Source organism: Sphaerodactylus townsendi, linkage group LG11 (genome assembly GCF_021028975.2).
Source record: "Sphaerodactylus townsendi isolate TG3544 linkage group LG11, MPM_Stown_v2.3, whole genome shotgun sequence".
NCBI classification, from domain to species: domain Eukaryota; kingdom Metazoa; phylum Chordata; class Lepidosauria; order Squamata; family Sphaerodactylidae; genus Sphaerodactylus; species Sphaerodactylus townsendi.
This window is the reverse complement of record NC_059435.1, coordinates 22,381,844-22,395,924: the sequence shown is the minus strand read 5'-3', so window position 1 is coordinate 22,395,924 and position 14,081 is coordinate 22,381,844. Positions and strand designations below refer to the sequence as shown.

Genomic DNA, 14,081 nt, shown 5'->3' with positions numbered 1-14,081 from the left:
GACACAGAAATGAGAGGGGGAGAGGGGGGAGTCCTGAGAGCCTGCAAATGGGGCCCCAATATTCCCAGTTAATTCTGAATATTTGGGATTTTTCAGGGTCTATTTTTTGGTATCCTGAAAAATTTCAGAATATTTGGGAGACCCAGTTATATCTGGAAAATGTCAGTAAGGGGTGTGTGTGTGTGTGTGTGTGTGTGTGTGTGTGTGTGTGTGTGTGTGTGTGTGTGTGTGTGTGTGTGTGTGTGTGTGTGTGTGTGTGATATAGTCAGTTATATCTGAGCACACATTCCCAGCAACTGGAAACATGGTATTCCAAAAGTGTCCTTAATATAGCAGTTTGAGCATACAGGGAAAAACCCCCAAGGTTCAATTTGGATTGAAGAAATAGATTCTTGTGTAGATCTATTAACTCCATGTACAGTACTTCAAAGTTTACAGGGAGCATATCAGTCCAATACTGGCCCAACGAGACTGCTCCCTCCAATTTGTTTCTCATCCCTATATGGCATGGGACCAGCATACCTGAAGGACTGCCTACTCCCATACAAACCTGCCCAATTACTACAGCCATCCTCAGAGGCCCTCCTTTGGGTGCCTCTACCTGCTGAGGCTAAGTGGGTGGCAACCAGAGAAAGAGCTTTCTCCACTGTGATGTAAAAATTATGGAACTCCAACCTCAGAGATGGTTGTCCTGCCAAATGTTTTGAGTGCTTTTTTTGTGTGTTTTTAACATATGTTTGCTATTTTGGTTCTTTGATTTGCTCGTATAAGTTTTGTAAAAAAAAATTTAGCCATCTTGGTGGGCGACATTGGCAGAAAAGCAGGATGTAAATTTTGTGAATAAATTCATAAATCAATTGATTTTTTTTATTAATTACTTTTGGTCTGTTGTGTTCTCTGGCAGGAAGGAGTGATCACGGAATCTGAGATCCAGTGTGTTGTTTATTGTAAAAACCCCTTGAAGCAGCTGGGGATGTGTTGTCCCACCTGTCTAGGTAAGATTTCAAGGAGATGGTGCCGTATAAATCTAAAGCATATGTTTTTAATATTTCTTAAAACTTGTTTATGTGACAGTAAACTTGTTTTACTTTTATACAAAGCATCAACGTTGTTTTTTGATGCTTGATCATTATTTCACTAATGATGCATTGTTTGGTTATATTGGTGCAATAAAGAAAAAAGTAAAGTTGAAAATACATTAGGTCTAGGTTTGTTGATGTTCACCTTTAAGGTACAATATCACAAATGGGAGCTATTTGGAACCAGATGCATGGAAATATATGATTGGTTAGGAATTGCTTTACTCAGCTATTTTCAAGTAGCTCGAACAATTGTATTCCCTCTTGTACCAGATTTTCTTTTATACCTTTAAAAGTCTTTAGCCTAGTTTCACTTAGTGTCCTTATCCCTAGGTAAAATATACTCTTACCATTCTCCTGGGACTTCTGTGCAAGATTCCTTGCCAGCACCATCTGGCAACTTAAGTCTTAGTTAAAAGAGACAGGATTTCTCTGGCACATTATTTTTCCTTCTCTTACCATTAATCTCCAGTGTCCTGGGACAGACCCTCCAAGGATTCCTCCTTGCTGGGCAAAGAAGGAGTGGGCCAGGGAGGCAGGAAGAAAACCCACCATTCTGTGTTGGCGAAAATTGGGCCACAGCTTCTACTGACTACGGCAGAAGGAGCGCTGGCGCAATAATGGGGGTGGATCCTGCAGTGGGTATCCTGCCTGCAAGCTGATGTTACACCATCTCCCAAACCTGCCTGCCAAAGGGAGAACCATGGAGTTACAAACCCAGGATCCCAAGTGTGAGCCAGTGGGCCACCTACTTGTGAAAACCAGCCTAACGCTCTCAAGCTGGACATATGGCTACCTGGCTTCCACCCCCAAGACCGTTTTTAAGGGTCCCCAAAATGGAAGAGATGGGCATACAGGCATGGCCTCTACCTAAAGTAAATCTGCCCCAGTGGCCAAACTACCCCAAGGAAATCGTGACAATTTAGGAACCCGCATCTGAAAGTGAGTTGCAGCCTGTAACAACCAGAGAGTGGGTGAGAAAACCACGCTGAATTAATGTGGACCTGTGGTGTCAGGTTAGCCAAGTGGCAAGGGCATTGCCCAGACCACGTGACCCTTGCTACTTAGCCCCCTGTGATGTGCCACCTGGTGGTGAAAACCTGTCCACCGCTCCCAAGTGGGTATGTGGTTACATGGCCCACATCCCAAGACTCCCCAAAGCTGGGGAAGAAGGCATGCAGGCACAACCTTCCCCCAAAGAGGATCTGCTCAAATGCCCAATCAGCCACAAGATTGGGGTGACCTGCTATGCTTCTGCCAACGCTCCTACAACTGCAGCCAAACCAGCAGGCTGAAGCTGCATGCCTGCATCCTGTGCTGTGAGGTGAAGGCTGTTTGAGGTAAAGGCTGTGTCCAGTGAAGGGGGACGAATGTTCGAAGTATACAGTGTCCAATGGAGAAGAGTCAGAGGAGGAAATGCAGTACCTGTTCAGGGAGAAAAGTGTTTAGGCATCATGCCAGTGCATGGAGTCAGAGGACATTGCCTGGGTGTTCATATCCAAATCCCCTGAGAAATGATGGCTGTGTTGGGGGTCTGGAGATCAAGAATGGCAGTGTACCCCAATCCTGACGTGACCCATCCAAGTGGAGACAGTGCCCCACGGGGACCCACCTCACAGATGTTGCAGTGCCCTACTGTCCAGATGGTCTTGTCTCCAAAGGCTGAAAAAAGATCCCACAAGACAGAGGCCCTGAACTCAGAGGAGGGCCACCTGCCAATAGCCTGGGTCTCTGCTGAAGCAGGATTGGTGGCCCCGATTTGCAAGGGGTGCGTGCTGTAGTTCCATGGAGGGAGGCTTAGAGCTGTGAGAACTGCCCATGTGATGCTGACAAACTGGATTGGAAGAGGCAGGTCCTGCTGGCACGGGCCATGAAAGAGCTGGGGCTGGGAGGTACTTGGTGGCGGCCTAGATTGGGGGTGGGAAGGCTGCAGGCATGTGGATCTGAAACTCCCACCCCCGACGGCCCATATTGGACCATCAGAGCATGGCGAGAAGCCAGGGACCCTTCCTGAAACATCTTGCAGAGTCAGGGCACAGCCTGGTTAGCTGTGGTGAGAGACCAAGAGCAGTTTGCTGTTGTGAAAGACCCCAAAGTAGGCCAGGGTAAAAGCTGCCCACAGGGGTAGGAACTAGCACCAGCAAATGTCAGGCAGATGTTGCAAGATGCTCACAAGGACATGTCAGTTGACTGACCTCTGCACATCCAGTGCAGACTTTCTCCCACCTTTGATGTCCAGTGTGGTGTAGTGGTTAAGAGGAGGTGGACTCTAATCTGGAGAACCAGGTTTGATTCCCCAGTCCTCCACATGAACAGCTGACTCTTTATCTGTTGAACTGGGTTTGTTTCCCCACTGCTCCACATGAAGCCTGATGGGTGACCTTGGGCCAGTCATAGTTCTTTGGAAATCTCTCCGCCCCACCTACCTCACAAGGTGTCTGCTGGGGGAAGAAGAAGGACAAGAGTTGTGAGCCGCTTTGGGACTCTTTATGGTTGAGAAAAGCAGGGTATAAATCCAAACACTTCTTCATGTCAAGCCGCAAATGCGTCTCAAGGGTTGCTAAGGCTCCAAACTTTACTGTAGGAAGAGTGCTGCCAGGCGGATGCTCACAGCCCTGGGAGCAAGGTCTAGGATACTAGGTGGCATGGAACCAGGCCCTCAGAAGGCAGCCAGAGTGGGCCAAGAGATACTGCTGATGATTCTTGAATCAGTCTGGTTTGTGCTTGTAATATCCCTCCATCTACTTATACTGACTCCCTTGAACACATCTTGTTCTTCTGCCCAAAGAACTGCTTTAGGCCTGACTTCTTTAGCTTAACCTCAGTTGGATTCTCAGATCTTCCTATTAATGCAAAGATTATTTTCCTGCTCAACAGTCCTGAGGCTGAAATAATGGAAATCGTAGCCAAATTTTGCTGTGCGTTTTGAACCAGGTTCCCTTGGCTGCTGACCATATTACTTTTACTGTACCCTACTGGATTTACTCTTTACTCTCCGTGGCCCTTTCCACACGGGCCAAATACAGCGCCCTGGGGACAGCAAAAACACTGTCCCCAGGGAGCTGTTCGCATGGGGGGCGCAGCTGCTTCGCAGCCGCACCGCCCTCGCGCCTCCCCGGTGGCGCGAAGCCGCTGTTTCCCAACCTTGCTCCCCGAGTGAGGTTTTTGAGAAACAGCGGCTTCCAAACGCTGCCGTGCGAATGGCAGCGGCTGGAAGGCGCCATCCCTCCCCCCTTTCCCAATCGACTTACCTTCTCTGCAGTCATCCGGCGCATCGCCAAGGCCTGGGGACACGCCCCCGCTGCCCTGCGACTCCGGAGCGGTCGCGCAGGGCGGGGGGGGGTGTGTCCCCTGGCCTCGGCGACGCCCTGGACGGTCGCAGGGAAGGTAAGTCTATTGGGCGACAGCGCAGCGCGGCGCCGTTGTCCCGGTAGTTTCTGGGACCGTTCGCCCCTGGGTTGTATATGCCTAATAAAGGTCTCTGAATCTGAAATATCCCTCCATTTTTTCTGACGAGCCACTCTTCACAATCCCTTTTTTACCTTCGAATCTTTTCCAGGTCTTACATCTACTTTGTGTCCCAAATCTGATCAAGCAATTAAGGATACTTCAGTGAGTTGCAGATTCATAGATACTGTACTTTTGTTAATTTGGAAAGTTATAGTTGAGCCCATCTTCTGTCTGAGCAGGAAACTTCCTGCCAAGAAAAAAAGATTATCAACAGCTGGGTGAGCAAACCCCGGCAAAATCTCATTAAGAGTTTAAAAACGGAGGTGCACATCAAATATGCATCCCATAGAAAGCAATGGAAGGCATATGCATCAGATGCAGAGCCGATTTACCCTCACAGTTCCTAAGAGCAGGAATCTCTCCTAAAAGCAAATTTTCTGTAGAAATCTGAGACCTTGGACAGGAAAACCAGAACAAGTTATAGGAATAAAGGCATAGACTTGACGTATCTTTAATCACAATATCCCACACAATGTCTTAACAATACTTACTAGAGCATTATTTACCATGGCTATGAAACAATACGATAGCTGATAAGAACCTAAAATGTAATTGGCCTTTTGAGCAAAGAAAACACTGTAAGCTGTCTAAATGGTTCTCTAACATGCTGCATTGGCTTCGAAAGATTTAGTTGCTTTTTCCCTTGTGCAATACTTCACATTACTTTTGCTGAGGTGTGTTTTATTTTTACTCTGTATTCTGTAGTGTTTCAAATCCTTTCTGATTTTGGTACGATCAGTACATTTCATTACATGTGTTGTATATACCGGTTGTTCACTGTGGTTTACAAATGATGCCAGTGAAGATTTTGCATAGTGCTACAGGGGTCTGCAACCTGCGGCTCTCTAGATGTTCATGGACTACAATTCCCATCAGCCCCTGCCAGCACTGCCAATTGGCCATGCTGGCAGGGGCTGATGGGATTTGTAGTCCATGAACATCTGGAGAGCTGCAGGTTGCAGACCCCTGTGCTAGAACCAACAATGATCCGAATGTATAATAAGTGCCATCAAGTTGCTTCCAGCTTATGGTGACTCTGTGAATTAATGGCCTCCAAAATGTCCTATCATGAACAGCTTTGCTCAGGTCTTGAAGCTGGGTACTATGATTTCCTTTATAGAGTCAATTTCATGTTGGGTCTTCCTCTTTTTCTGCTGCCTTCAACTTTTCCTAGCGTTATTTTCTTTTCCAGTGAGTCTTATCTTCTTATGTTGTGACCAAAGTAGGGTAACCTCAATTTAGTCATTTTCGCTTCTAGGGAGAATTTAGGCTTTTCAGTGCAGCATCGATCCATTTGTTATTACTACTGAAGGTAAAGGTAGTCCCCTGTGCAAGCACTGGATCGTTACTGAAATCATGATGTTTATTGGGCTGACTATGTTTACAGGGTAGTTTGCAATTGCCTTTTTTAGTTTTCTACGCTTTTTCAAGTTACTAACCTTAGAAGGATGCAAGGCTGAGTCCTGACTTCTGTCGGGACTGAACTCAGGTCTGGCGCAGAGCTTGGACTGCAGTACTTGCAGCTTACCCTCTGTGCCAGGGGCTCTTCGTTATTACTACTAGTATTACTTCAGTACTAGTAGTTATTAATACTATTTCCATGCAGTTTTTGACTGAATACATTCACATCCTGGAGTATTCCTTTTCCTGTTTCTCCTCCTCCCCACATCCTTGGCTGTATCACTGTGGTACATGACATTGTCTTGCATGAAATTGAGATAAAGTGGCCACTGGTAGATATGAAAGTTCTCTATCTTGGCTGCTCAAGGCTCTAGCATCACATTGATTTCCCCCCCAATGTTCACACTGAGTCTGGTTTCTACATGATGTAATCAATATATAGCTTTGATATATGGGGATGACCCACCAGGATTATACACTTGCTGTTTTCCTGTTTGTTAAAGCTCAGGTTCCTGAGATGTGCAATAAATTAATGAGAACTGTGTGCTTAATGCATTCTAATTAAGTTCATAGACCTTTGCGGTTATGAAGATAAGATTTAAAATGTTAATGTGGTGTGCCCTAAGGGCTTGGAAATGAAATGGCAATTACCCGGAATTCCCATATGTATTCCCATATTATTTTCAGATAATGATTTTATCGAAACTTCTGATTACCGGTTTGGGTTGGTAATACTTTGCTGCAGTTGTACTTTGAGAGAGATGTGAGCCAAAATGGTTTAAAACTTTTCTCCTGTTTTTCTTCTTCTTTTCTTTCCAGGTTGTACATTTGAAGGTAGACATTACTATGAAGGTGAGGAATTTCAGCCCGAAGGGAACAAATGCGTCAAGTGTGCTTGTCTTGTAAGTCTTTTGCGTTGTATCAACACACATGACTATAAAAAAGGATGATTATTGTTGTTGTCATTATTGTAATGTTATTGTTACTGTTGCTATTTTTTGCTATTATTATTATCTAAATTCAAAAGAAATGATATGGGACTCACAAGCAGTACTTTCCTCCGCTGAGATTCTAGGGCAGCAGTTCTCAACCTGTGGGTCGCGACCCCTTTGGGGGTTGAACGACCCTTTTACAGGGGTCGCCTAAGACTCTCTGCATCAGTGTTCTCCATCTGTAAAATGGATAAATGTTTGGGTTGGGGGTCACCACAACATGAGGAACTGTATTAAAGGGTCGCGGCATTAGGAAGGTTGAGAACCACTGTTCTAGGGCTACAATTGGTAACTGAAAGATTCTTCAGACTACAATAAACCACAACTGCATCCTGGACCAATCCTAAATCAGGATAATTCAGGGCCACGAGCTAAAGCTATGGCACAAGATCACTTTGGCTGTTGCCCTTCAGTTCACGCCTCTGGCCCTGCCCTACAACAGGAAGGGAATTGTTTTGTTAATGTCTTTGTCTTCAGTGGCATAAGAAAGTCTTGTCCCTGGTTAGTAATCAGTTGAAGCTGAAGGAGCACCAGGCCAAATGCCTTGTATGTGTAGTTCTGTACCTGGCGCAGGGATGTTGTGTAACGTCGTAGGATCTGTCCCTTGCCGCCTTCAATTAATCATTCAGCACACGTATAAATAGTTCCAGTAAGATCAGTAGAATGTGTGTGACTTTGCCCGGGGGAAATTGGCTGCGAGTCTCTGACACCGCCTTAAACTTCATCAAAAAGAAGTTGTACGTTGATTAGTACGATTAAGAAGTTGCCAGTGTCGGTGTTTCCTGTCATCCCTACCTGAGAGAAATCAGTCAGGTACTAAGAGCAGGGATTATCAGTGGAAACCCAAGTTTCGGCTGATGGAAGAACAGTCCATCGCTTCTCCTTCAAAATTGTGTTCCTCTTCATTCCTGTTTCCTCTCCTCCCCTCCTCTTTTTTCTTACCTGTTTGTTTCCTTTGAATTAGAATCCTGCTTGTGTAATATTGTCTGAAAGTGAACAGTGGAGTCACCATAGATACTTGTCATAGTTTACTGTGCCCTGACAGGGTTTTCCCCCTTTAAAGAAACGAAATTGCATCAGCAAATCTCTTATCAGAGAAGTGGGGTGGATGTCTTGTTTCAGATACTTATCCAATCATGCGATGGTATGGGAATTGGCTTCTGAGTGATGTGCTGTAACATGTGAGGAATAGATGAAAGGTATTCTTCCCCACCCCAATTAGATTTCCACTGTGATCTGAGATTGTAATCTTGCAGCCTGACTTCTGTACCGGAGGAAGAAGAGAAATGAACAAGGAAGTAAAACACCAAAGACCGTTTTCTCCAAGTTTCTCCCTATCTCTCCCCTCCCCTCCCCTCCCCCTTTTTTTTTTGCAATTTTGGCATTAGGATGACAGCTGGAAAAACAGAAGACAGGTTTGTTTCACCTCCTGTTCCGAGAAATGCTTGGCTGTCAGGGCCTGGAATAGCAGAACAGCATTCGCAGAGAAAAAGCAACCACTTTTAACCCAGTTGGTAAAAGCAACCAATTCTAACCTACCGTAGTAAAAGGTAGAAGTAACCCATTTCAACCCAATTGTGGAGTGTCATAACTTGGGCACTTGGGCAAAAAAAAAAAAGTGGTTCTCACTTTAGTGACCGGCAAATGCTCCTTGACCGGACCCACATGCCCGGTCACAAAACTCCTCCATGATGTGACTTTGAAGTTCATACTGGCTGAATGCACAGCCCTATGTTAATTTTCCAGTCTGATCCATCATGACTACTCTTTTTCCTGATCCAAAATTGCGTGGAAGGAAGAGAGCAGGCCTTTCTTACCCTGTGCTGCTGTCCCAACCAGAACTGGGCCTCTGCTCCACTTCTAAGTAGAGCTCCCCTGGAGAACTGTCAGCCAGTGAACAGCTGCAAGTACTTGTGGGTGACCACATGTCATGTAATCTGTAGTTTGGCTTTCGGCAGGATGTTTCCCAGTTCTGCTTAGTAGCCCTGCTCTTGGAAAAAAGCTAATTTCCACCTCTGTTTCTTTACTTTGGGATTCTGAGAGCAAGACTGGAGGCCTCTCCCAGATTTTTCTCTCTTGTTTAGCAGACATGTTTTACTAGAAGAAAGTGATGCAGTTATTTAATGGCAATGGTGGATGTTTATTTCAAAACCTATGAGTTTACTAGGATGTCAGTTTTCCGGGTTGTATGGCCTCGATCCTCTGAAGATGCCAGCCATAGATGCTGGTGAAACATCAGGAGAAAATACTGCTGGAACACGGCCATACAGCCCGGAAAACCCATAACATCCTAGTGATTCCGGCCGTGAAAGCCTTTGACAGTATCTATGAGTTTGTCTGTACATGTCACTTCTCCCCTCCTCCAAATCTAATTATCCTTAATGAATTGTAGCGCCTTGGGTTGTATTCCTGCTTGTCTTAAGCCGTTAGGTCTTCATACGTTCACTCTCTACCAGAGTCCATAACGTTAGCCAACTTTTCTGCAGCAGAAGCTGCATTAAAACGAACTGACCTTACGGCCTGCAGAATTAGTGTCCATCTGCCAAATGCTTGTTGTCAATCATTATGACTCCAGATGGCTTTTTTCTTTCTGGCGTCAGATCCTTGAAACATTCTCTTAGTCCATTAACACTTCCCTGAGTAGTCTCGTCCTTCAGGTGGTTTGTGGTTTCCTGATGAACATGAAAATATACTGTATACCGGCCTTCGCAAATTGCCTTTCAGTGAGAGTGAATCGGCTTCAGATCTCTCTCGGGAGTGCATTTATGTGCGAAAGAAGGGCAGGGTTATACGGATCGTTTACTGAAGCCAGCTGTCTTGCAGTAATTCATCCACCCAGCATATTTCTGTGGGACGGCTTTGAGGAAGCCCATGGAAGTTTCCAAAGAAATGTTGGTTCTTCTCCCACCCACCTCCCATTCAAAGTATATCCCCTGGAATGATGGGGTGGTGACATTAATCAGGTGTTATTCTTCAGAAACCACATTTGCAAAGAGCTTGAGAGGTAGCCCGCCTGGTTGTTTGGGGAGGAGGGTGTTTGTTTGAACTCTTGGCTTTCGCGTCTGCTTTCTTCACATCTCTCTTTCATCCGACTATATTAAATAGTCAGATTCCAATTATCTTATTACTCCCCCCCCCACCTTTGATGTAACAGTTTAAAAATAACTTTTTTTAAAAAAAGTCAGTCTTGGCAAGAAAATGGCTCTTGTGCGAAGGTGGTAACCATGGCAAAGTTTATTGTGAAGTGAGAGTGTTCCAGACCCATAACTGGGCCCTTTTTAATTGCCAGGTCTCCCACACACCCATGTTACCAAGACTATAAGCTTTATGAGTGCTGGCATGTGAGGTATTTGGAGATATGAGGTACCGCCATGCTGCGTGAGTAGGCAGGCCTATTCACTGGCTTCAGAAGAGGAAGATTCCACTTTCAGTTTCCAGCTGGGAATGGGGAACAAAGCTACTGGTCCCCCCCCCCCCACCCCCTATGTGCCATATTAAGGGGTAAAACAAACGATGTTTGGTTGCTTCATTGCTAAGAGGGCTGAGTGATATCCCAGAACATTAACTGGGCGGGAAAGACATGTTACCTTTTGCCTGTTCTAAAAAGGCTGCAGTAAGACCAAATCAGTTTTGAATTCAGGGTTTTTCATGGAACAGTTTTCATGGAACAAAATGAGGCATGTGCATCAGCTTAGCTTTCACCTAATTAGATTGCTTTTTTTAAGCCCGCATATGCAATGTATTATTCATGCATATTTATGTTCTTTCTCTCCTCCAATAAGTCTAAGGTGGCGTACGTACGGTTATCCACACCATAACCTTTTGAGGTTAGTTCGGCTAAAAATAGGGTATTGTTGCCTTTGAAGGACAAATCTGAACCCAGAACAAATGCGGACTGCTTACATGTCCATATCCAAGGGAAGAATGTAACGGCAGTCATATTATCGCCGTGTCTACAATTATCCAATGAACTTGAATTGCATGGGCAGTTCCTTAAATATTGGCTCTATGAATTCGGAGAATTTAAGGTTTTAGTCTTTTGTGCATGCTGTATTTCTTCTGTAGTTATGTTACCAATATTATGTGACATTTATTTAATGATCACAGTGTTCTGTCTGGAAAAAATGATGTGTTTTCTTCATCTGGAAAAACAAGATCGATGTCCAACCATGCGTGTATTGAAGGCATGCAGAATTTTCCTGTCCTCATTCTGGAAGCACCTTCCAACCGTTCCTGAGACTGCAGAACCCATATGAGAATAGTTGAATAGAGCCAGTGTGGTGTAGAGCTTAGCAGCAGACTCTGATCTGGAGAATCGGGATTGATTTCCCACTCCTACACTTGAAGCTTGCTGGGTAACCTTAGGCCAGGCACAGTTCCCTCAGCACTTTCTCAGCCTCACCTACCTCACAAAGTGCCTGTTGTGAGGAGGGGGAGGGAAGGTGATTGTGAGCCACTTTTGGACTCTTTACAGTGAAGAAAAGTAGGGTATAAAAAGCAACCAGCTCTTCTTTTTCTTCCTCCTCCTCCAGGATAAGGCAGTAGCAATGTGGAGGGGGTTAAGAACATAAGAACATAAGAAAGAGCCTGCTGGATCAGACCAGAGTCCATCTAGTCCAGCACTCTGTTACTCATAGTGGCCCACCAGGTGCCTTTGGGAGCTCACATGCAGGAGGTAAAAGCAATGGCCTTCTGCTGCTGCTGCTCCCGAGCACCTGGTCTGCTAAGGCATTTGCAACCTCAGATCAAAGAGGATCAAGATTGGTAGCCAGAGATCGACTTCTCCTCCATAAATCTGTCCAAGCCCCTTTTAAAGCTATCCAGGTTAGTGGCCATCACCACCTCCTGTGGCAGCATATTCCAAACACCAATCACACGTTGCGTGAAAAAATGTTTCCTTTTATTAGTCCTAATTCTTCCCCCCAGCATTTTCAATGTATGCCCCTGGGTTGAAAAAAAAGTTCAGTTTCACCCCTTATCTTTCCTCCCTGCAGTATTCCAACCAGTGCAGTTATTCCTAAGTTTTAGAAGGGACTGCTGGAATAGAGAGGGATAAAGGAAAGTCATCGTCCTCTCTCTCTGGTATGATACCAAGTGTCTTTCCCAGATGTACATTATTCAAGATCATAGGTGTCAAACTCGTGGCCCTCCAGATGTTATGGACTACAGTTCCCATCATCCCCTGCCAGCATGATGCTGGCAGGGGGATGATGGGAACTGTAATCCATAACATCTGGAGGGCCACGAGTTTGACACCTGTGTTCAAGATGCTTCAAGAGCAAATTTACTAATTATATCTAATTCCTTGTCCTAGTTATATTTCTTTTTTCCTTGGGTTTTGAACTCAGTTATTCTGCATTTGGTAGCATGCATCAGTAGTCTGGACATCTGCAAAAGCAACATTGAGAACGTATCATGAAGGACTTTAGGGTCTGTCAAGAGGTTAAACTCCTAGCAAAGTCACTCCAGGCAGAACGGATGCCATAAAAAGATGCATCCAGCCCCTTAAGGAATCAGTGGCCTCATCAGCAGAACAGACAGTTCCAGAGGGGGTGAAGGTGCAGGAATCCTTGCAGGGTAGCTACTGAACAGCAGCAGTCGTAGAAGGTGGGTTGCCCACTCTGGATTGGGAAATTCCTGGAGATTTGGGGTTTGAGTCTGGGAAGGGTGGGGTTGAGAAAGTCAAGAGACCTCAGTGGGGTATAATTCCAGAGTGTCCATTCTCCAAAGCTGCCATTTTCTCCGGGACAATTGATCTCCGTAGTTAAGAGTTTTCCAAATCCTATCTGGAGGCTGAGAATCCTAAAAGCCCCGCCGAAGCTGAGTTTGGATTATAACCATGATGTTTTGAGAGGAAGGGCATCAGCTTTCCCTCTGCACTGTTTTCCCAACCAGAATGGTCCCAGGGGAAGTTATTTTCCCCACTGGACTGTTGCATAAATAGTGCATACCTGTTAAGTTTCCTTCCTTGCCTCCTGGAAGAGCATCCTGAAATTTTGTCTGCGTGTCTTCTGGAGTTTTGCACTGATGCCCATTCCTAGGGCCTTGGTTTTTGGCGCTCCTCTGTCAACCAGTTAACAGGTTTCACCCTTGGGAATCATGGATCTGACAGTTTTGGTTTAGGTTTTGGGTCTTTTTCTGAAGAAAGCAGAACCTGACAGTCTGTGTGCCAACTGCCCACCTTACTATGACAAAAGTATATTTTGCAGTTCTTTTTAGAAGAAGAAGAAGAAGAGTTGGATTTATATCCCCCCTTTATCTGCTATAGGAGACTCAAAGGGGCTTACAAACTCCTTTCCCTTTCGCCCTCACAACAAACACCCTGTGAGGTAGGTGGCGCTGAGAGAGCTCAGAAGAACTGTGGCTAGCCCAAGGTCACCCAGTTGGCATGTGTAGGAGTGTACAGGCTAATCTGAATTCCCCAGATAGGCCTCCACAGCTCAGGCCGCAGAGCGGGGAATCAAACTCTGTTCCTCCAGATTAGAGTACACCTGCTCTTAACCACTACGCCACTGCTGCTCCTAGCACAGTATAGTTATTAGATCTGTGAATCCATCTTGTAAAGTGCAGCCCTATGGACCAAGGTTTATAAAATTGGTTAGACATCAAAGATTGCTTTCATATATATGCACCTTTTAATCCTTGGATTCTGCTACTTGAACTTGATGGAGCAAAACTTTTGGATTAAAGCGGGAAAGAAATCCTAACTGAAATGTGGCTGGAGGAATCTATTCTTTTCTGGTGAGAAACCTCTGCTGAGGCATTGGTGAGGGGAGTCATGTTGCAAAGGAGTAGTTCTGTTTCTGTTGCTGGTAGTCAAAACAACAGAGACTTGTGGCACCTTAAAGACTAGCAGATTTATGGTGGCATAATGGTGTGTGGACTAGAGCGTGACAGAGGGCTCTACTCCATGAAAGATGATGCCACAATCAACCTATTGGTCTTTTAAGATGTCACAAGACTCCTTGGTTGTCTCAACTGAGGAGACTCTAATTTCAGGCATACTCTTATCTCTCTGCCATCTTACCTTGATCTTAAATTATCCTTTTTTAGGCTGATGAACAAATCTTTCTACACCCCTAAGAACTCGTGCATTTAG

The 14,081-nt window shown here is 45.2% G+C and overlaps 1 protein-coding gene across 1 annotated transcript in view; it reads left to right on the top strand.

Moving 5' to 3' along the window:
• The window catches only part of BMPER (BMP binding endothelial regulator), a 230,641-nt gene that overhangs the window by 64,176 nt on the left and 152,384 nt on the right, over positions 1–14,081 (top strand). Inside the window, exons 5-6 of the mRNA XM_048511883.1 lie at positions 905–995; positions 6,810–6,892. Of these exons, the coding sequence (XP_048367840.1) occupies positions 905–995; positions 6,810–6,892 (174 nt within the window). The remainder of the gene's footprint in view (positions 1–904; positions 996–6,809; positions 6,893–14,081) is intronic.